The sequence below is a fragment of the Procambarus clarkii genome, chromosome 6, assembly GCF_040958095.1.
Source record: "Procambarus clarkii isolate CNS0578487 chromosome 6, FALCON_Pclarkii_2.0, whole genome shotgun sequence".
Classification (NCBI taxonomy): Eukaryota; Metazoa; Arthropoda; class Malacostraca; order Decapoda; family Cambaridae; genus Procambarus; species Procambarus clarkii.
In genome coordinates, this window is record NC_091155.1 from 16,103,453 (window position 1) to 16,125,256 (window position 21,804).

The 21,804-nt window shown below is 38.8% G+C and overlaps 5 protein-coding genes across 5 annotated transcripts; all 5 read left to right on the forward strand.

The window, feature by feature from the left end:
* On the forward strand, positions 1–899 carry LOC123754063 (uncharacterized). Its single transcript, XM_045736214.2, has 2 exons — positions 1–19; positions 156–899. The coding sequence occupies exons 1-2, from the start codon at positions 17–19 to the stop codon at positions 846–848; spliced, it is 696 nt and encodes a 231-aa protein (XP_045592170.2). The 5' UTR covers positions 1–16; the 3' UTR covers positions 849–899.
* A 3,597-nt stretch (positions 900–4,496) lies between these two features.
* LOC123754064 (uncharacterized) lies at positions 4,497–5,402 on the forward strand. The gene is made up of 2 exons (XM_045736215.2): positions 4,497–4,518; positions 4,656–5,402. Exons 1-2 carry the CDS (start codon positions 4,516–4,518, stop codon positions 5,349–5,351), a joined length of 699 nt encoding a protein of 232 aa, XP_045592171.2. The 5' UTR covers positions 4,497–4,515; the 3' UTR covers positions 5,352–5,402.
* Positions 5,403–8,998: 3,596 nt separating this feature from the next.
* Positions 8,999–9,910, forward strand: LOC138354934 (uncharacterized). Its single transcript, XM_069309449.1, has 2 exons — positions 8,999–9,020; positions 9,158–9,910. The coding sequence occupies exons 1-2, from the start codon at positions 9,018–9,020 to the stop codon at positions 9,857–9,859; spliced, it is 705 nt and encodes a 234-aa protein (XP_069165550.1). The 5' UTR covers positions 8,999–9,017; the 3' UTR covers positions 9,860–9,910.
* Positions 9,911–13,453: 3,543 nt separating this feature from the next.
* LOC138354937 (acanthoscurrin-2-like) lies at positions 13,454–14,362 on the forward strand. The gene is made up of 2 exons (XM_069309459.1): positions 13,454–13,475; positions 13,613–14,362. Exons 1-2 carry the CDS (start codon positions 13,473–13,475, stop codon positions 14,309–14,311), a joined length of 702 nt encoding a protein of 233 aa, XP_069165560.1. The 5' UTR covers positions 13,454–13,472; the 3' UTR covers positions 14,312–14,362.
* Positions 14,363–17,924: 3,562 nt separating this feature from the next.
* LOC123754066 (uncharacterized) lies at positions 17,925–18,822 on the forward strand. The gene is made up of 2 exons (XM_069309467.1): positions 17,925–17,945; positions 18,082–18,822. Exons 1-2 carry the CDS (start codon positions 17,943–17,945, stop codon positions 18,769–18,771), a joined length of 693 nt encoding a protein of 230 aa, XP_069165568.1. The 5' UTR covers positions 17,925–17,942; the 3' UTR covers positions 18,772–18,822.
* Positions 18,823–21,804: the final 2,982 nt, after the last annotated feature.

A 21,804-nucleotide genomic window follows, 5' to 3' on the forward strand; every position in this document is an offset into this window, starting at 1 on the left:
CGTTCCTGCATCAAACATGGTCTGTCTCTCTCCGTTTATAGTAATATCTCTCATAACTTTATATATTACCATTTTTGAATCATTATGAACAAACAGAAAAAAAGTTTTGCTTCTATGTCTATATATAAAAATATTATTTATCTTTCATTTCACAGAAGGTGCTGGTGATCACCGTGAGCGTTGCCCTGCTGGTGGGATCCTCCAGGGCAGGCGGAGGACATGGAGGCGGTGGTGGGTTTGGAGGCGGCGGAGGTGGATTTGGAGGCGGCGGAGGAGGTTTTGGACACGGTGGAGGCGGCTTCGGAGGAGGCGGTGGATCTCTCTATGGTTCCGGTGGAGGTGGCATCGGTGGAGGCGGCATCGGAGGTGGTGGATTCGGAGGATCCAAGGGCTTTGGAGGAGGTGGCAGCTTCGGTGGTGGCGGCCACGGTGGCGGTGGATCTCGCTATGGCGGCGGCGGCGGCTTCGGAGGTGGCGGCATTGGTGGTGGTGGCTTCGGCGGTGGCGGCTTCGGAGGAGGATCCAAAGGTTCCTTCGGTGGTGGCAGCATCGGTGGAGGCGGATTAGGTTCACTCGGCGGTGGGTCTCGCTATGGTGGCGGCGGCGGCTTCGGAGGTGGCGGCATTGGTGGTGGTGGCTTCGGCGGTGGCGGCTTCGGAGGAGGATCCAAAGGTTCCTTCGGTGGTAGCAGCTTCGGTGGAGGCGGATTAGGTTCATTGGGCGGTGGGTCTCGCTATGGCAGCGGCGGCGGCTTTGGAGGTGGTAGCTTCGGTGGTGGAGGCTTCGGTGGTGGCGGCTTCGGAGGTGGAGGATTCGGAGGAGGATCCCACGGCCGGCGATATGGATAAACGATGAAAGTGTTAATATATAAACAAAAAATAAACTTCTGAATTTAGGAATTTCACGATTTTATGTCCTACTTAATAATTTAAAATTCTCTGTCTCTCTCGCTTAGTGCCATTAGATTAAACTCACTCAGTTCAAACATGCTGTTCAGTCCCTTCCCCTCCATTTCTTCCACTGGCTTTGAAGAAAGCCTTTGTAATCTCAATTTGACCTAACAGTGTTTGAGATGGTGCCTCCATGCTTATAGTTAATCTTCTGCCGTGGTCGAACATAGGTGTATATTCCGTTTTGAAAGCAGCCTTCAAAGATAATGGAGGATTTAAGTTTCACATTTGCCGTTACTGTGATTTTACTTATGTACTGTTCCTCATGAGAAACGAAGATTAAAACTAATGTACAAATCTAAAGGTGAGGAGAATGCAGGTGATCAAGATAGCAGAATGACAGAATGAAACGCAGACGAAGGCCTCTACTCAGTGAGGCAGAACAAACCCTGTACATCTCCAACGAAAAGCCAACACAAAACGAAAGGAATATTGAATGAAATGAGAGTGTGGAGGATGCACGGACAATATCTCAGCCCCTTAGGGACAATGTCAAGAGTTAAAATTGCTTTCACACAAGGCCAGAATCTTTGTAAATAAACATGACAAATTTTGTAAAAACACTGAGGTTGAAACTCAACATAAGTGGGTTCAGCGAGAGTAGGTGGCGAGAACACATAACTAAAGGGTTATTCGATCTTCCAGAACACCATCAACCTTTCAAGAACAGAAAACAAGAGCAGATTGTTTGAATCTAAATATAAAACAAGACTTGATTGCAACCATCAACCAGGATTCATTTATCATGCAAAGATAAGAATTTGCAGGGTGCAATATTAATTTCAAAATAGCAAACTGGCAGTGGGATTATGCTAAAGAGCAGACAAAACCACAGCAGGAGAAGTTACAGATCAATATAATGTGATAAAAACTGCCGCTGAAATCAATGCTCTAATAATGGGGGATTTTAGCCACGAGTTAATTTACTGGACGAATCCAACATCATAATTGGAAGGAGAATAAATTCTTGACCTAACACTTATTAAATCATATAAGAAACATTGTTCATAAAGAGTTGTACATTGCAATTGGTAAATTTTACACACAAATTGAGTTACATTAATTACTTGAAAGAGTCACAATAACATTATAGCACATAATCACATCATGAAATTATAGAGATATTAGCATACTCAAAGCCCTCTACATCAACAGATTCTGGGGCACTCTCTGAAAAAAATAACTCCAGCACACAGCTCATTACACAAACATAATAAAGGTCTGAGTTTATTTGAACTCAAAATACCTGTCAATTCCCTAACTTTCCTGTCCCCTCGTCCTTTATACCAATCCCAACTCCCCTGTCCCCTTGTCCTACCCGACCATTACCTCCTCCCTCTATCCCCTGCTCCTTCCCTCCATCCCTTACTTCCTTGTCCACTTATCTTCCTACCATTACCCCTTCCTTTGTCCCCTCGTCCTCCCTACAGTCCCCTATTCCAGTTCCCTCGTACTCCCAACAATTCCCCACTCCCTCGTCCGATGCTTTCCCAAATAATTTAATGTTCTATAAGAAAAATTGGAACATCAAATGATCTGATGTTTCCATCACTAAAAAATAGGAACAGTTAAAAAACGAGAAAAAAAATAACCTGAAATTACGAAATGAATAGTATGGTAAACAACACAGCTGAATTCCACATCAATGTCACAAAATAATTAAATCAAAATGGAAATCAATAGAAATCTATGAAAATTCAATTTATCAATGCAATCAGAAACACTGAAACGGATTCGTAACATATAGTATACTGTGTGTGTTGCTTTTGAATGCAACAGATAGCGCTGTTTTTCACAAAAAGCATGCTTTTATTTGTCACAGACGTGACATCAATCAAGTAGGTATAAAAACACGCTCGAATGCAAATGGAATTTTGTGTCGAAATCTCAAATCAATCGGTAAAGAACATTCAGAGATTAGCGATTTTAAATAAACGCACATTTACATTTTTATTTTCATAGATAAATATATATGAATACTTATAAATTCATATTATATATATAAATATATATATATATATATATATATATATATATATATATATATATATATATATATATATATATATATATATATATATATATATAATATGAATACTTATAAATTCATATTATATATATAAATATATATATATATATATATATATATATATATATATATATATATATATATATATATATATATATATATATATATATATACATTTATATTAAATATAAATTTATATTATATATAAATTTTTATTACATATATTGATATAATTTTTTCAATATATATATAAATTGGTAACCACTATATCGTGGATAACATTTCATTCGTTTCAACGCTCAGAGCCTCAAAAAGTAGACCACATAGACAGTAGCCACTAACATCTATTTAATGGAAGGATTCCAGAGGAACCTATCTACTGCCCAATTGGAAATCTAGTCCTTCACGTGGGGTGCTACTCTGGCGTATAGGTGTTAGGTCATCCCCGTCTAGGTTATATAAGTTACTTAATAAGTGGCCAAGTGAATGAATTGTTGTTATCCACCAAATGGTGGTATTCAATATATATGACTAGGAGGTGAATCACCTAACACTTACATGATAAAGAGGCACCAACCGGGAAGGCTTAATATTTCAACTGGGCAGCAGAATGGTGGCTCTAGAATCCTCCCTTTTAGAGGATTGGGTGTTGCTCACTAGGTCGAGTGGCTAATTATTGTCTCCGTGGTCAACGGTTCCAGGGTCCAAAAGTCCAGGTGAATGAAATATAGACACATGCACTCACAGTTTATTGGGTATTGGGAATCACAGCTGAAGAGGAAAAGTTAATATTTTTGTTATCGTTGTCTTATGGTTTAATAGTCTTGTGTTATGTTTATGTCTGAGAGAGTTGTGTATGTTTGAGTGTTTATGAAAACAAGTATTTTGTATAGTTATTTGAGGTACGTAATAGGCAATTCACAAATCAGATTAATTGGACACGAACATTTTGCAATATTTACAGGGCTAATAATATTTATATGTAATAACCTAGGGCTAATGATAGTTATATATAATAATTTTATACTAATTATAGATATATAATAACTTAAGGCTAATGACAGTTATATGTAATTACTTAAGGCTAATGATAGTTATATGTAATAACTTAAGGCTAATGATAGTTGTATAATAACTTAAGGCTAATGATAGTTGTATAATAACCTAAGGCTAATGATAGTTAAATGTAATAATTTAAGGCAAATGATAGTTATATATAATTATTTACGGCTAATGATAATAATATATATTAACTTTGGGCTAATGAGAGTTAAATGTAATAACTTAAGGCTAATGATACTTATATGTAATAACATATGGCTAATGATAGTTATATGTAAATATATAGTACATTATCATTCACAAACGAAAGGGAGTTGGGCATATGGATCTTTCAATATTCATGAGGTGCGCGGTCATGAAACAGGAAAGGGGTGACGCAGCGCATCAGCAAGGTCAGGAAGACAATAGTATATAAAGAGTCGACGGCACACCACCAGCAACTCAGACCTGGACTACCACCTTCCTGCATCAAACATGGTCTGTCTCTCTCCGTTTATAGTAGTATCTCTCATAACTTTGATATATTACCATTTTTGAATCATTATAAACAAACAGAAGAAATGTTTTCCTACTATGTCTAAATATAAAAGTATTATTTCTCTATCATTTCACAGAAGGTGCTGGTGATCACCGTGAGCGTTGCCCTGCTTGTGGGATCCACCAGGGCAGGCGGAGGACATGGAGGCGGTGGTGCGTTTGGAGGCGGCGGAGGTGGATTTGGAGGCGGCGGAGGAGGTTTTGGACACGGTGGTGGCGGCTTCGGAGGAGGCGGTGGATCTCGCTATGGTTCCGGTGGAGGTGGCATCGGTGGAGGCGGCATCGGAGGTGGTGGATTCGGAGGATCCAAGGGCTTTGGAGGAGGTGGCAGCTTCGGTGGTGGCGGCGTCGGTGGCGGTGGATCTCGCTATGGCGGCGGCTTCGGAGGTGGCGGCATTGGTGGTGGTGGCTTCGGCGGTGGCGGCTTCGGAGGAGGATCCAAAGGTTCCTTCGGTGGTGGCAGCATCGGTGGAGGCGGATTAGGTTCACTCGGCGGTGGGTCTCGCTATGGCGGCGGCGGCGGCTTCGGAGGTGGCGGCATTGGTGGTGGTGGCTTCGGCGGTGGCGGCTTCGGAGGAGGATCCAAAGGTTCCTTCGGTGGTAGCAGCTTCGGTGGAGGCGGATTAGGTTCATTGGGCGGTGGGTCTCGCTATGGCAGCGGCGGCGGCGGCGGAGGCTTTGGAGGTGGTGGCTTCGGTGGTGGAGGCTTCGGTGGTGGCGGCTTCGGAGGTGGAGGATTCGGAGGAGGATCCCACGGCCGGCGATATGGATAAACGATGAAAGTGTTAATATATAAACAAAAAATAAACTTCTGAATTTAGGAATTTCACGATTTTATGTCCTACTTAATAATTTAAAATTCTCTATGTCTCTCTTGCTTAGTGCCATTAGACTAAACTAACTCAGTTCAAACATGCTGTTCAGTCCTTTCCCCTCCATTTCTTCCACTGGCTTTGAAGAAAGCCTTTGTAATCTCAATTTGACCTAACAGTGTTTGAGATGGTGCCTCCATGCTTAGAGTTAATCTTCTGCCGTGGTCGAACATAGGTGTATATTCCGTTTTGAAAGCAGCCTTCAAAGATATTGGAGGATTTAAGTTTCACATTTGCCGTTACTGTGATTTTACTTATGTACTGTTCCTCATGAGAAACGAAGATTAAAACTAATGTACAAATCTAAAGGTGAGGAGAATGCAGGTGATCAAGATAGCAGAATGACAGAATGAAACGCAGACGAAGGCCTCTACTCAGTGAGGCAGAACAAACCCTGTACATCTCCAACGAAAAGCCAACACAAAACGAAAGGAATATTGAATGAAATGAGAGTGTGGAGGATGCACGGACAATATCTCAGCCCCTTAGGGACAATGCCAAGAGTTAAAATTGCTTTCACACAAGGCCAGAATCTTCGTAAATAAACATGACAAATTGTGTAAAAACACTGAGGTTGAAACTCAACATAAGTGGGTTCAGCGAGAGTAGGTGGCGAGAACACATAACTAAAGGGTTATTTGATCTTCCAGAACACCATCAACCTTTCAAGAAGAACAGAAAACAAGAGCAGGTTGTTTGAATCTAAATATAAAACAAGACTTGATTGCAACCATCAACCAGGATTCATTTATCATGCAAAGATAAGAATTTGCAGGGTGCAATATTAATTTCAAAATAGCAAACTGGCAGTGGGATTATGCTAAAGAGCAGACAAAACCACAGCAGGAGAAGTTACAGATCAATATAATGTGATAAAAACTGCCGCTGAAATCAATGTTCTAATAATGGGGGATTTTAGCCACGAGTTAATTTACTGGACGAATCCAACATCATAATTGGAAGGAGAATAAATTCTTGACCTAACACTTATTAAATCATATAAGAAACTTTGTTCATAAAGAGTTGTACATTGCAATTGGTAAATTTTACACACAAATTGAGTTACATTAATTACTTGAAAGAGTCACAATAACATTATAGCACATAATCACATCATGAAATTATAGAGATATTAGCATACTCAAAGCCCTCTACATCAACAGATTCTGGGGCACTCTCTGAAAAAAATAACTCCAGCACACAGCTCATTACACAAACATAATAAAGGTCTGAGTTTATTTGAACTCAAAATACCTGTCAATTCCCTAACTTTCCTGTCCCTTCGTCCTTTATACCAATCCCAACTCCCCTGTCCCCTTGTCCTACCCGACCATTACCTCCTCCCTCTATCCCCTGCTCCTTCCCTCCATCCCCTACTTCCTTGTCCACTTATCTTCCTACCATTACCCCTTCCTTTGTCCCCTCGTCCTCCCTACAGTCCCCTATTCAAGTTCCCTCGTACTCCCAACAATTCCCCAATCCCTCGTCCGATGCTTTCCCAAATAATTTAATGTTCTATAAGAAAAATTGGAACATCAAATGATCTGATGTTTCCATCACTGAAAAATAAGAACAGTTAAAAAACGAGAAAAAAAAAATAACCTGAAATTACGAAATGAATAGTATGGTAAACAACACAGCTGAATTCCACATCAATGTCACAAAATAATTAAATCAAAATGGAAATCAATAGAAATCTATGAAAATTCATTTTATCAATGCAATCAGAAACACTGAAACGGATTCGTAACATATAGTGTATTGTGTGTGTTGCTTTTACATGCAACAGATAGCGCTGTTTTTCACAAAAAGCATGCTTTTATTTGTCACAGACGTGACATCAATCAAGTAGGTATAAAAACACACTCGAATGCAAATGGAATTTTGTGTCGAAATCTCAAATCAATCGGTAAAGAACATTCAGAGATTAGCGATTTTGAATAAACGCATATTTACATTTTTATTTTCATAGATAAATATATATGAATACTTATAAATTCATATTATATATATAAATATATATATATATATATATATATATATATATATATATATATATATATATATATATATATATATACATATATATATATATATATATATATATATATATATATATATATATATATATATATATATATATATACATTTATATTAAATATAAAATTATATTACATATAAATTTATATTATATATAAATTTTTATTACATATATTGATATAATTTTTTCAATATATATATAAATTGGTAGCCACTATATCGTGGATAACATTTCATTCGTTTCAACGCTCAGAGCCTCAAAAAGTAGACCACATAGACAGTAGCCACTAACATCTATTTAATGGAAGGATTCCAGAGGAACCTATCTACTGCCCAATTGGAAATCTAGTCCTTCACGTGGGGTGCTACTCTGGCGTATAGGTGTTAGGTCATCCCCGTCTAGGTTATATAAGTTACTTAATAAGTGGCCAAGTGAATGAATTGTTGTTATCCACCAAATGGTGGTATTCAATTTATATGACTAGGAGGTGAATCACCTAACACTTACATGATAAAGAGGCACGAACCGGGAAGGCTTAATATTTGAACTGGGCAGCAGAATGGTGGCTCTAGAATCCTCCCTTTTAGAGGATTGGGTGTTGCTCACTAGGTCGAGTGGCTAATTATTGTCTCCGTGGTCAACGGTTCCAGGGTCCAAAAGTCCAGGTGAATGAAATATACCTAATAAATATAGACACATGCACTCAGTTTATTGGGTATTGGGAATCACAGCTGAAGAGGAAAAGTTAATATTTTTGTTATCGTTGTCTTTTGGTTTAATAGTCTTGTGTTATGTTTATGTCTGAGAGAGTTGTGTATGTTTGAGTGTTTATGAAAACAAGTATTTTGTATAGTTATTTGAGGTACGTAATAGGCAATTCACAAATCAGATTAATTGGACACGAACATTTTGCAATATTTACAGGGCTAATAATATTTATATGTAATAACCTAGGGCTAATGATAGTTATATATAATAATTTTAGGCTAATTATAGATATATAATAACTTAAGGCTAATGACAGTTATATGTAATTACTTAAGGCTAATGATAGTTATATGTAATAACTTAAGGCTAATGATAGTTGTATAATAACTTAAGGCTAATGATAGTTGTATAATAACCTAAGGCTAATGATAGTTAAATGTAATAATTTAAGGCAAATGATAGTTAAATGTAATAATTTAAGGCAAATGATAGTTATATATAATTATTTACGGCTAATGATAATAATATATAATAAATTTGGGCTAATGAGAGTTAAATGTAATAACTTAAGGGTAATGATACTTATATGTAATAACATATGGCTAATGATAGTTATATGTAAATATATAGTACATTATCATTCACAAACGAAAGGGAGTTGGGCATATGGATCTTTCAATATTCATGAGGTGCGCGGTCATGAAACAGGAAAGGGGTGACGCAGCGCATCAGCAAGGTCGGGAAGACAAGAGTATATAAAGAGTCGACGGCACACCACCAGCAGCTCAGACCTGGACTACCACCTTCCTGCATCAAACATGGTCTGTCTCTCTCCGTTTATAGTAGTATCTCTCATAACTTTGATATATTACCATTTTTGAATCATTATAAACAAACAGAAGAAATGTTTTCCTACTATGTCTAAATATAAAAGTATTATTTCTCTATCATTTCACAGAAGGTGCTGGTGATCACCGTGAGCGTTGCCCTGCTTGTGGGATCCACCAGGGCAGGCGGAGGACATGGAGGCGGTGGTGGGTTTGGAGGCGGCGGAGGTGGATTTGGAGGCGGCGGAGGAGGTTTTGGACACGGTGGTGGCGGCTTCGGAGGAGGCGGTGGATCTCGCTATGGTTCCGGTGGAGGTGGCATCGGTGGAGGCGGCATCGGAGGTGGTGGATTCGGAGGATCCAAGGGCTTTGGAGGAGGTGGCAGCTTCGGTGGTAGCGGCCACGGTGGCGGTGGATCTCGCTATGGCGGCGGCGGCGGCTTCGGAGGTGGCGGCATTGGTGGTGGTGGCTTCGGCGGTGGCGGCTTCGGAGGAGGATCCAAAGGTTCCTTCGGTGGTGGCAGCATCGGTGGAGGCGGATTAGGTTCACTCGGCGGTGGGTCTCGCTATGGCGGCGGCGGCGGCTTCGGAGGTGGCGGCATTGGTGGTGGTGGCTTCGGCGGTGGCGGCTTCGGAGGAGGATCCAAAGGTTCCTTCGGTGGTAGCAGCTTCGGTGGAGGCGGATTAGGTTCATTGGGCGGTGGGTCTCGCTATGGCAGCGGCGGCGGCGGCGGCGGCTTTGGAGGTGGTGGCTTCGGTGGTGGAGGCTTCGGTGGTGGCGGCTTCGGAGGTGGAGGATTCGGAGGAGGATCCCACGGCCGGCGATACGGATAAACGATGAAAGTGTTAATTTATAAACAAAAAATAAACTTCTGAATTTAGGAATTTCACGATTTTATGTCCTACTTAATAATTTAAAATTCTCTATGTCTCTCTCGCTTAGTGCCATTAGACTAAACTAACTCAGTTCAAACATGCTGTTCAGTCCCTTCCCCTCCATTTCTACCACTGGCTTTGAAGAAAGCCTTTGTAATCTCAATTTGACCTAACAATGTTTGAGATGGTGGCTCCATGCTTATAGTTAATCTTCTGCCGTGGTCGAACATAGGTGTATATTCCGTTTTGAAAGCAGCCTTCAAAGATAATGGAGGATTTAAGCTTCACATTTGCCGTTACTGTGATTTTATTTATGTACTGTTCCTCATGTGAAATGAAGATTAAAACTAATGTACAAATCTAAAGGTGAGGAGAATGCAGGTGATCAAGATAGCAGAATGACAGAATGAAACGCAGACGAAGGCCTCTACTCAGTGAGGCAGAACAAACCCTGTACATCTCCAACGAAAAGCCAACACAAAACGAAAGGAATATTGAATGAAATGAGAGTGTGGAGGATGCACGGACAATATCTCAGCCCCTTAGGGACAATGCCAAGAGTTAAAATTGCTTTCACACAAGGCCAGAATCTTCGTAAATAAACATGACAAAATGTGTAAAAACACTGAGGTTGAAACTCAACATAAGTGGGTTCAGCGAGAGTAGGTGGCGAGAACACATAACTAAAGGGTTATTTGATCTTCCAGAACACCATCAACCTTTCAAGCAGAACAGAAAACAAGAGCAGGTTGTTTGAATCTAAATATAAAACAAGACTTGATTGCAACCATCAACCAGGATTCATTCATCATGCAAAGATAAGAATTTGCAGGGTGCAATATTAATTTCAAAATAGCAAACTGGCAGTGGGATTATGCTAAAGAGCAGACAAAACCACAGCAGGAGAAGTTACAGATCAATATAATGTGATAAAAACTGCCGCTGAAATCAATGCTCTAATAATGGGGGATTTTAGCCACGAGTTAATTTACTGGACGAATCCAACATCATAATTGGAAGGAGAATAAATTCTTGACCTAACACTTATTAAATCATATAAGAAACTTTGTTCATAAAGAGTTGTACATTGCAATTGGTAAATTTTACACACAAATTGAGTTACATTAATTACTTGAAAGAGTCACAATAACATTATAGCACATAATCACATCATGAAATTATAGAGATATTAGCATACTCAAAGCCCTCTACATCAACAGATTCTGGGGCACTCTCTGAAAAAAATAACTCCAGCACACAGCTCATTACACAAACATAATAAAGGTCTGAGTTTATTTGAACTCAAAATACCTGTCAATTCCAATGAATATTCCAATACAATGTCAAGGGACTTTCCTGTCCCTTCGTCCTTTATACCAATCCCAACTCCCCTGTCCCCTTGTCCTACCCGACCATTACCTCCTCCCTCTATCCCCTGCTCCTTCCCTCCATCCCCTACTTCCTTGTCTACTTATCTTCCTACCATTACCCCTTCCTTTGTCCCCTCGTCCTCCCTACAGTCCCCTATTCCAGTTCCCTCGTACTCCCAACAATTCCCCACTCCCTCGTCCGATGCTTTCCCAAATAATTTAATGTTCTATAAGAAAAATTGGAACATCAAATGATCTGATGTTTCCATCACTGAAAAATAATAACAGTTAAAAAACGAGAAAAAAAAATAACCTGAAATTACGAAATGAATAGTATGGTAAACAACACAGCTGAATTCCACATCAATGTCACAAAATAATTAAATCAAAATGGAAATCAATAGAAATCTATGAAAATTCATTTTATCAATGCAATCAGAAACACTGAAACGGATTCGTAACATATAGTGTATTGTGTGTGTTGCTTTTACATGCAACAGATAGCGCTGTTTTTCACAAAAAGCATGCTTTTATTTGTCACAGACGTGACATCAATCAAGTAGGTATAAAAACACACTCGAATGCAAATGGAATTTTGTGTCGAAATCTCAAATCAATCGGTAAAGAACATTCAGAGATTAGCGATTTTGAATAAACGCACATTTACATTTTTATTTTCATAGATAAATATATATGAATACTTATAAATTCATATTATATATATAAATATATATATATATAAATATATATATATATATATATATATATATATATATATATATATATATATATATATATATATATATATATATATATATATATACATTTATATTAAATATAAAATTATATTACATATAAATTTATATTATATATAAATTTTTATTACATATATTGATATAATTTTTTCAATATATATATAAATTGGTAACCACTATATCGTGGATAACATTTCATTCGTTTCAACGCTCAGAGCCTCAAAAAGTAGACCACATAGACAGTAGCCACTAACATCTATTTAATGGAAGGATTCCAGAGGAACCTATCTACTGCCCAATTGGAAATCTAGTCCTTCACGTGGGGTGCTACTCTGGCGTATAGGTGTTAGGTCATCCCCGTCTAGGTTATATAAGTTACTTAATAAGTGGCCAAGTGAATGAATTGTTGTTATCCACCAAATGGTGGTATGCAATTTATATGACTAGGAGGTGAATCACCTAACACTTACATGATAAAGAGGCACGAACCGGGAAGGCTTAATATTTGAACTGGGCAGCAGAATGGTGGCTCTAGAATCCTCCCTTTTAGAGGATTGGGTGTTGCTCACTAGGTCGAGTGGCTAATTATTGTCTCCGTGGTCAACGGTTCCAGGGTCCAAAAGTCCAGGTGAATGAAATATAGACACATGCACTCAGTTTATTGGGTATTGGGAATCACAGCTGAAGAGGAAAAGTTAATATTTTTGTTATCGTTGTCTTTTGGTTTAATAGTCTTGTGTTATGTTTATGTCTGAGAGAGTTGTGTATGTTTGAGTGTTTATGAAAACAAGTATTTTGTATAGTTATTTGAGGTACGTAATAGGCAATTCACAAATCAGATTAATTGGACACGAACATTTTGCAATATTTACAGGGCTAATAATATTTATATGTAATAACCTAGGGCTAATGATAGTTATATATAATAATTTTAGGCTAATTATAGATATATAATAACTTAAGGCTAATGACAGTTATATGTAATTACTTAAGGCTAATGATAGTTATATGTAATAACTTAAGGCTAATGATAGTTGTATAATAACTTAAGGCTAATGATAGTTGTATAATAACCTAAGGCTAATGATAGTTAAATGTAATAATTTAAGGCAAATGATAGTTATATATAATTATTTACGGCTAATGATAATAATATATAATAAATTTGGGCTAATGAGAGTTAAATGTAATAACTTAAGGCTAATGATACTTATATGTAATAACATATGGCTAATGATAGTTATATGTAAATATATAGTACATTATCATTCACAAACGAAAGGGAGTTGGGCATATGGATCTTTCAATATTCATGAGGTGCGCGGTCATGAAACAGGAAAGGGGTGACGCAGCGCATCAGCAAGGTCGGGAAGACAAGAGTATATAAAGAGTCGACGGCACACCACCAGCAGCTCAGACCTGGACTACCACCTTCCTGCATCAAACATGGTCTGTCTCTCTCCGTTTATAGTAGTATCTCTCATAACTTTGATATATTACCATTTTTGAATCATTATAAACAAACAGAAGAAATGTTTTCCTACTATGTCTAAATATAAAAGTATTATTTCTCTATCATTTCACAGAAGGTGCTGGTGATCACCGTGAGCGTTGCCCTGCTTGTGGGATCCACCAGGGCAGGCGGAGGACATGGAGGCGGTGGTGGGTTTGGAGGCGGCGGAGGTGGATTTGGAGGCGGCGGAGGAGGTTTTGGACACGGTGGTGGCGGCTTCGGAGGAGGCGGTGGATCTCGCTATGGTTCCGGTGGAGGTGGCATCGGTGGAGGCGGCATCGGAGGTGGTGGATTCGGAGGATCCAAGGGCTTTGGAGGAGGTGGCAGCTTCGGTGGTGGCGGCCACGGTGGCGGTGGATCTCGCTATGGCGGCGGCGGCGGCTTCGGAGGTGGCGGCATTGGTGGTGGTGGCTTCGGCGGTGGCGGCTTCGGAGGAGGATCCAAAGGTTCCTTCGGTGGTGGCAGCATCGGTGGAGGCGGATTAGGTTCACTCGGCGGTGGGTCTCGCTATGGCGGCGGCGGCTTCGGAGGTGGCGGCATTGGTGGTGGTGGCTTCGGCGGTGGCGGCTTCGGAGGAGGATCCAAAGGTTCCTTCGGTGGTAGCAGCTTCGGTGGAGGCGGATTAGGTTCATTGGGCGGTGGGTCTCGCTATGGCAGCGGCGGCGGCGGCGGCGGCTTTGGAGGTGGTGGCTTCGGTGGTGGAGGCTTCGGTGGTGGCGGCTTCGGAGGTGGAGGATTCGGAGGAGGATCCCACGGCCGGCGATACGGATAAACGATGAAAGTGTTAATTTATAAACAAAAAATAAACTTCTGAATTTAGGAATTTCACGATTTTATGTCCTACTTAATAATTTAAAATTCTCTATGTCTCTCTCGCTTAGTGCCATTAGACTAAACTAACTCAGTTCAAACATGCTGTTCAGTCCCTTCCCCTCCATTTCTACCACTGGCTTTGAAGAAAGCCTTTGTAATCTCAATTTGACCTAACAATGTTTGAGATGGTGGCTCCATGCTTATAGTTAATCTTCTGCCGTGGTCGAACATAGGTGTATATTCCGTTTTGAAAGCAGCCTTCAAAGATAATGGAGGATTTAAGCTTCACATTTGCCGTTACTGTGATTTTATTTATGTACTGTTCCTCATGTGAAATGAAGATTAAAACTAATGTACAAATCTAAAGGTGAGGAGAATGCAGGTGATCAAGATAGCAGAATGACAGAATGAAACGCAGACGAAGGCCTCTACTCAATGAGGCAGAACAAACCCTGTACATCTCCAACGAAAAGTCAACTCAAAACGAAAGGAACATTGAATGAAATGAGAGTGTGGAGGATGCACGGACAATATCTCAGCCCCTTAGGGACAATGTCAAGAGTTAAAATTGCTTTCACACAAGGCCAGAATTTTCGTAAATAAACATGACAAATTATGTACACACACTGAAGTTGAAACATCACATAATTGGGTTCAGCGAGAGTAGGTGGTGAGAACACATAACTAAAGGGGTATTCGATATTCCAGAACAGCATCAACCTTTCATAAAGAACAGAAAACAAGAGCAGATTGCTTCAATCTAAATATAAATCAAGACTTGAGTGCAACCATACACCAGGATTCATTTATCATGCAAAGATAAGACTTTGCAGGGTGCAATATTTAATTTCAAAATAGTAGCAAACTGGCAGTGGGATTATGCTAAAGAGCAAACAAAACCACAGCAGGAGAAGTTACAGATCTATATAATGTGATAAAAACTGCCGCTGAAGTCAATGCTTTAAAAATGGGGAATTTTAGCCACGACTTAATTGACGGGGCGAATCCAACATCATAATTGGAAGGAGAATAAATTCTTGACCTAACACTTACTAAATCATATAAGAAACTTTGTTCATAAACAGTTGCACATTGCACTTGGTAAATTTTACACACAAATTGAGTTACAATAAATACTTGAAAGAGTCACAATAACATTATAGCACATAATCACATCATGAAATTATAGAGATATTAGCATACTCAGAGCCCTCTACATCATCAGATTCTGGGGCACTCCCTGAAAAAAATAACTCCAGCACACAGCTCATTACACAAATATAATAAGGGTCTGAGTTTATTTGAACTCAAAATACCTGTCAATTCCCTAACTCTCCTGTCCCCTCGTCCTTTATACCAATCCCAACTCCCCTGTCCCCTTGCCCTACCCGACCATTACCTCCTCCCTCTATCCCCTGCTCCTCCCCACCATCTCCTACCTCCTTGTCCCCCTATCTTCCTACCATTACCCCCTCCCTTGTCCCCTCGTCCTCCCTACAGTCCCCTATTCCAGTTCCCTCGTACTCCCAACAATTCCCCACTCCCTCGTCCGATGCTTTCCCAAATAATTTAATGTTCTATAAGAAAAATTGGAACATCAAATGATCTGATGTTTCCATCACTGAAAAAAGGGAACAGTTAAAAAACGAGATGAAAAAGTAAAAAAATAAACTGAAATTACGAAATGAATAGTATGGTAAACAACACAACTGAATTCCAATTCAATGTCACACAAAATAATTAAATCAAAATGGAAATCAATAGAAATCTATGAAAATTCAATTTATCAATGCAATCAGAAACACTGAAACGGATTCGTAACATATAGTATACTGTGTGTGTTGCTTTTACATGCAACAGATAGCGCTGTTTTTCACAAAAAGCATGTTTTTATTTGTCACAGACGTGACATCAATCAAGTAGGTATAAAAAAACGCTCGAATGCAAATGGAATTTTGTGTCGAAATCTCAAATCAATCGGTAAAGAACATTCAGAGATTAGCGATTTTGAATAAACGCACATTTACATTTTTATTTTCATAGATAAATATATATGAATACTTATAAATTCATATATATATATATATATATATATATATATATATATATATATATATATATATATATATATAATATATATATATATATATATATATATAATATATATATATATATATATATATATATATATATATATTTACATTTATATTAAATATATAAAATTATATTATATATAAATTTTATATTAAATATAAATTTATATATATATTTATATATATAATTTATATATAAATTTTTATTACATATATTGACATAATTTTTTCAATATATATAAAAAATGGTAACCACTATATCGTGGATAACATTTCATTCGTTTCGACGCTCAGAGCCTCAAAAAGTAGACCACATAGCAGTAGCCACTAACATCTATTTAATGGAAGGATTCCAGAGGAACCTATCTACTGCCCAATTGGAAATCTAGTCCTTCACGTGGGGTGCTACTTTGGCGTATAGGTATTAGGTCATCCCCATCTAGGGTATATAAGTTACTTAATAAGTGGCCAAGTGAATGAATTGTTGTTATCCACCAAATGGTGGTATGCAATTTATATGACTAGGAGGTGAATCACCTAACACTTACATGATAAAGAGGCACGAACCGGGAAGGCTTAATATTTCAACTGGGCAGCACAAAGGTGGCTCTAGAATCCTTCCTTTTAGAAGATTGGATGTTGCTCACTAAGTCGAGTGGCTAATTATTGTCTCCGTGGTCAACGGTTGAAGGGTCCAAATGTCCAGGTGAATGAAATATAGACACATGCACTCACAGTTTAATGCGTATTGGCAATCGCAGCTGAAGAGGAAAAGTAAATATTTTTGTGATCGTTGTTCTCTGGTTTAATAGTCTTGTGTTATGTTTGTGTCTGAGAGAGTTGTGTATGTTTGAGTGTTTATGAAAACAAGTATTTTGTATTGTTATTTGAGGTACGTAATAGGCAATTCACAAATCAGATTAATTGGACACGGACATTTTGTAATATTCTCAGGGCTACTAAAAGTTATATGTAATAACCTAGGGCTAATGATAGTTATATATAATAATTTTAGGCTAATGATAGATATATAATAACTTAAGGCTAATGACAGTTATATGTAATTACTTAAGGCTAATGATAGTTATATGTAATAACTTAAGGCTAATGATAGTTGTATAATAACCTAAGGCTAATGATAGTTAAATGTAATAATTTAAGGCAAATGATAGTTATATATAAATATTTACGGCTAATGATAGTAATATATAATAACTTTGGGCTAATGAGAGTTAAATGTAATAACTTAAGGCTAATGATACTTATATGTAATAACATATGGCTAATGATAGTTATATGTAAATATATAGTACATTATCATTCACAAACGAAAGGGAGTTGGGCATATGGATCTTTCAATATTCATGAGGTGCGCGGTCATGAAACAGGAAAGGGGTGACGCAGCGCATCAGCAAGGTCGGGAAGACAAGAGTATATAAAGAGTCGACGGCACACCACCAGCAGCTCAGACTTGACTACCACCTTCCTGCATCAAACATGGTCTGTCTCTCTCCGTTTATAGTAGTATCTCTCATAACTTTATATATTACCATTTTTGAATCATTATAAACAAACAGAAAAAAAGTTTTGCTTCTATGTCTATATATAAAAATATTATTTCTCTATCATTTCACAGAAGGTGCTGGTGATCACCGTGAGCGTTGCCCTGCTGGTGGGATCCACCAGGGCAGGCGGAGGACATGGAGGCGGTGGTGGGTTTGGAGGCGGCGGAGGTGGATTTGGAAGCGGCGGAGGTTTTGGACACGGTGGTGGCGGCTTCGGAGGAGGCGGTGGATCTCGCTATGGTTCCGGTGGAGGTGGCATCGGTGGAGGCGGCATCGGAGGTGTTGGATTCGGAGGATCCAAGGGCTTTGGAGGAGGTGGCAGCTTCGGTGGTGGCGGCCACGGTGGCGGTGGATCTCGCAATGGCGGCGGCGGCGGCTTCGGAGGTGGCGGTATTGGTAGTGGTGGCTTCGGCGGTGGCGGCTTCGGAGGAGGATCCAAAGGTTCCTTCGGTGGTGGCAGCATCGGTGGAGGCGGATTAGGTTCAATCGGCGGTGGGTCTCGCTATGGCGGCGGCGGCGGCTTCGGAGGTGGCGGCATTGGTGGTGGTGGCTTCGGCGGTGGCGGCTTCGGAGGAGGATCCAAAGGTTCCTTCGGTGGTAGCAGCTTCGGTGGAGGCGGATTAGGTTCATTGGGCGGTGGGTCTCGCTATGGCAGCGGCGGCGGCTTTGGAGGTGGTGGCTTCGGTGGTGGAGGCTTCGGTGGTGGCGGCTTCGGAGGTGGAGGATTCGGAGGAGGATCCCACGGCCTGCGATATGGATAAACGATGAAAGTGTTAATTTATAAACAAAAAATAAACTTCTGAATTTAGGAATTTCACGATTTTATGTCCTACTTAATAATTTAAAATTCTCTATGTCTCTCTCGCTTAGTGCCATTAGACTAAATTCACTTAGTTCAAACATGCTGTTCAGTCCCTTCCCCTCCATTTCTTCCACTGGCTTTGAAGAAAGCCTTTGTAATCTCAATTTGAGCTAACAATGTTTGAGATGGTGGCTCCATGCTTATAGTTAATCTTCTGCCGTGGTCGAACATAGGAGTATATTACGTTTTGAAAGCAGCCTTCAAAGATAATGGAGGATTTAAGCTTCACATTTGCCATTACTGTGATTTTAATTATGTACTGTTCCTCATGAGAAACAAAGATTAAAACTAATGTACAAATCTAAAGGTGAGGAGAATGCAGGTGATCAAGATAGCAGAATGACAGAATGAAACGCAGACGAAGGCCTCTACTCAGTGAGGCAGAACAAACCCTGTACATCTCCAACGAAAAGTCAACACAAAACGAAAGGAGCATTGAATGAAATGAGAGTGTGGAGGATGCACGGACAATATCTCAGCCCCTTAGGGACAATGTCAAGAGTTAAAATTGCTTTCACACAAGGCCAGATATTTCGTAAATAAACATGACAAATTATGTACACACAATGAAGTTGAAACTCCACATAATTGGGTTCAGCGAGAGTAGGTGGCGAGAACACATAACTAAAGGAGTATTCGATCTTCCAGAACAGCATCAACCTTTCATAAAGAACAGAAAACAAGAGCAGATTGCTTGAATCTAAATATAAAACAAGACTTGAGTGCAACCATACACCAGGGTTCATTTATCATGCAAAGATAAGATTTTGCAGGGTGCAATATTTAATTTCAAAACAGTAGCAAACTGGCAGTGGGATTATGCTAAAGAGCAGACAAAACCACAGCTGGAGAAGTTACAGATCTATATAATGTGATAAAAGCTGCCGCTGAAGGCAATGCTTTAAAAATGGGGAATTTTAGCTACAAGTTAATTGACGGGGCGAATCCAACATCATAATTGGAAGGAGAATAAATTCTTGACCTAACACTTAATAAATCATATAAGAAACTTTGTTCATAAACAGTTGTACATTGCACTTGGTAAATTTTACACACAAATTGAGTTACATTAATTACTTGAAAGAGGCATAATAACATTATAGCACATAATCACATCATGAAATTATAGAGATATTAGCATACTCAGAGCCCTCTACATCAACAGATTCTGGGGCACTCCCTGAAAAAAATAACTCCAGCACACAGCTCATTACACAAACATAATAAAGGTCTGAGTTTATTTGAACTCAAAATACCTGTCAATTCCCCAACTATCCTGTCCCCTCGTCCTTTATACCAATCCCAACTCCCCTGTCCCCTTGCCCTACCCAACCATTACCTCCTCCCGCTATCCCCTGCTCCTCCCCACCATCCCCTACTTCCTTGTCCCCTTATCTTCCTACCATTACCCTCTCCCTGGTCCCTCGTCCTCCCTACAGTCCCCTATTCCAGTTCCCTCGTACTCCCAACAACTCCCCACTCCCTCGTCCGATGCTTTCCCAAATAATTTAATGTTCTATAAGAAAAATTGGAACATCAAATGATCTGATGTTTCCATCACTGAAAAATAAGAACTGTTAAAAAACGAGAAAAAAAAAATAAACTAAAATTACGAAATGAATAGTATGGTAAACAACACAGCTGAATTCCAATTCAATGTCACACAAAATAATTAAATTAAAATGGAAATCAATAGAAATCTATGAAAATTCAATTTATCAATGCAATCAGAAACACTGAAACGGATTCGTAACATATAGTATACTGTGTGTGTTGCTTTTGCATGCAACAGATAGCGCTGTTTTTCACAAAAAGCATGCTTTTATTTGTCACAGACGTGACATCAATCAAGTAGGTATAAAAACACGCTCGAATGCAAATGGAATTTTGTGTCGAAATCTCAAATCAATCGGTAAAGAACATTCAGAGATTAGCGATTTTGAATAAACGCACATTTACATTTTTATTTTCATAGATAAATACATATGAATACTTATAAATTCATATTATATATATATAAAAAAATTATATCAATATATGTAATAAAGATTTATATATAATATAAATTTATATGTAATATAATTTTATATTTAATATATATATATATATATATATATATATATATATATATATATATATATATATATATATATATATATATATATATATATTATTAAATATGACCGAAAAAGTAAGATTAATAATTCTAACACGAATTTTCTCAATCTTTCGTACATTATGCTTCACTGTTGGAGGTAAATCAAAAATCACTTCTCCAAAATTCATTTTTATTTCTAGTCTGACGCGACACGGGCGCGTTTCGTAAAACTTATTACATTTTCAAAGACTTCACAAATACACAACTGATTAGAACTTGCGTTTCCCTGATTTTATATCTACATTTGAGTGAGGTGGGAAGGGTGATGTGGCATTACATTTGAGTGAGGTGGGAAGGATGATGTGGCATTAACACAAGACAGAACACTAGAGGATATTAATAGGGTATTAAAAGTATCAACACAAGACAGAACAGAAACAATGGGTATTGAATAGAAGTGTTTGTAGAAAGCCTATTGGTCCATATTTCTTGATGCTTCTATATTGGAGCGGAGTCTTGAGGTGGGTAGAATATAGTTGTGCAATAATTGGCTGTTGATTGCTGGTGTTGACTTCTTGATGTGTAGTGCCTCGCAAACGTCAAGCCGCCTGCTATCGCTGTATCTATCGATGATTTCTGTGTTGTTTACTAGGATTTCTCTGGCGATGGTTTGGTTATGGGAAGAGATTATATGTTCCTTAATGGAGCCCTGTTGTTTATGCATCGTTAAACGCCTAGAAAGAGATGTTGTTGTCTTGCCTATATACTGGGTTTTTTGGAGCTTACAGTCCCCAAGTGGGCATTTGAAGGCATAGACGACGTTAGTCTCTTTTA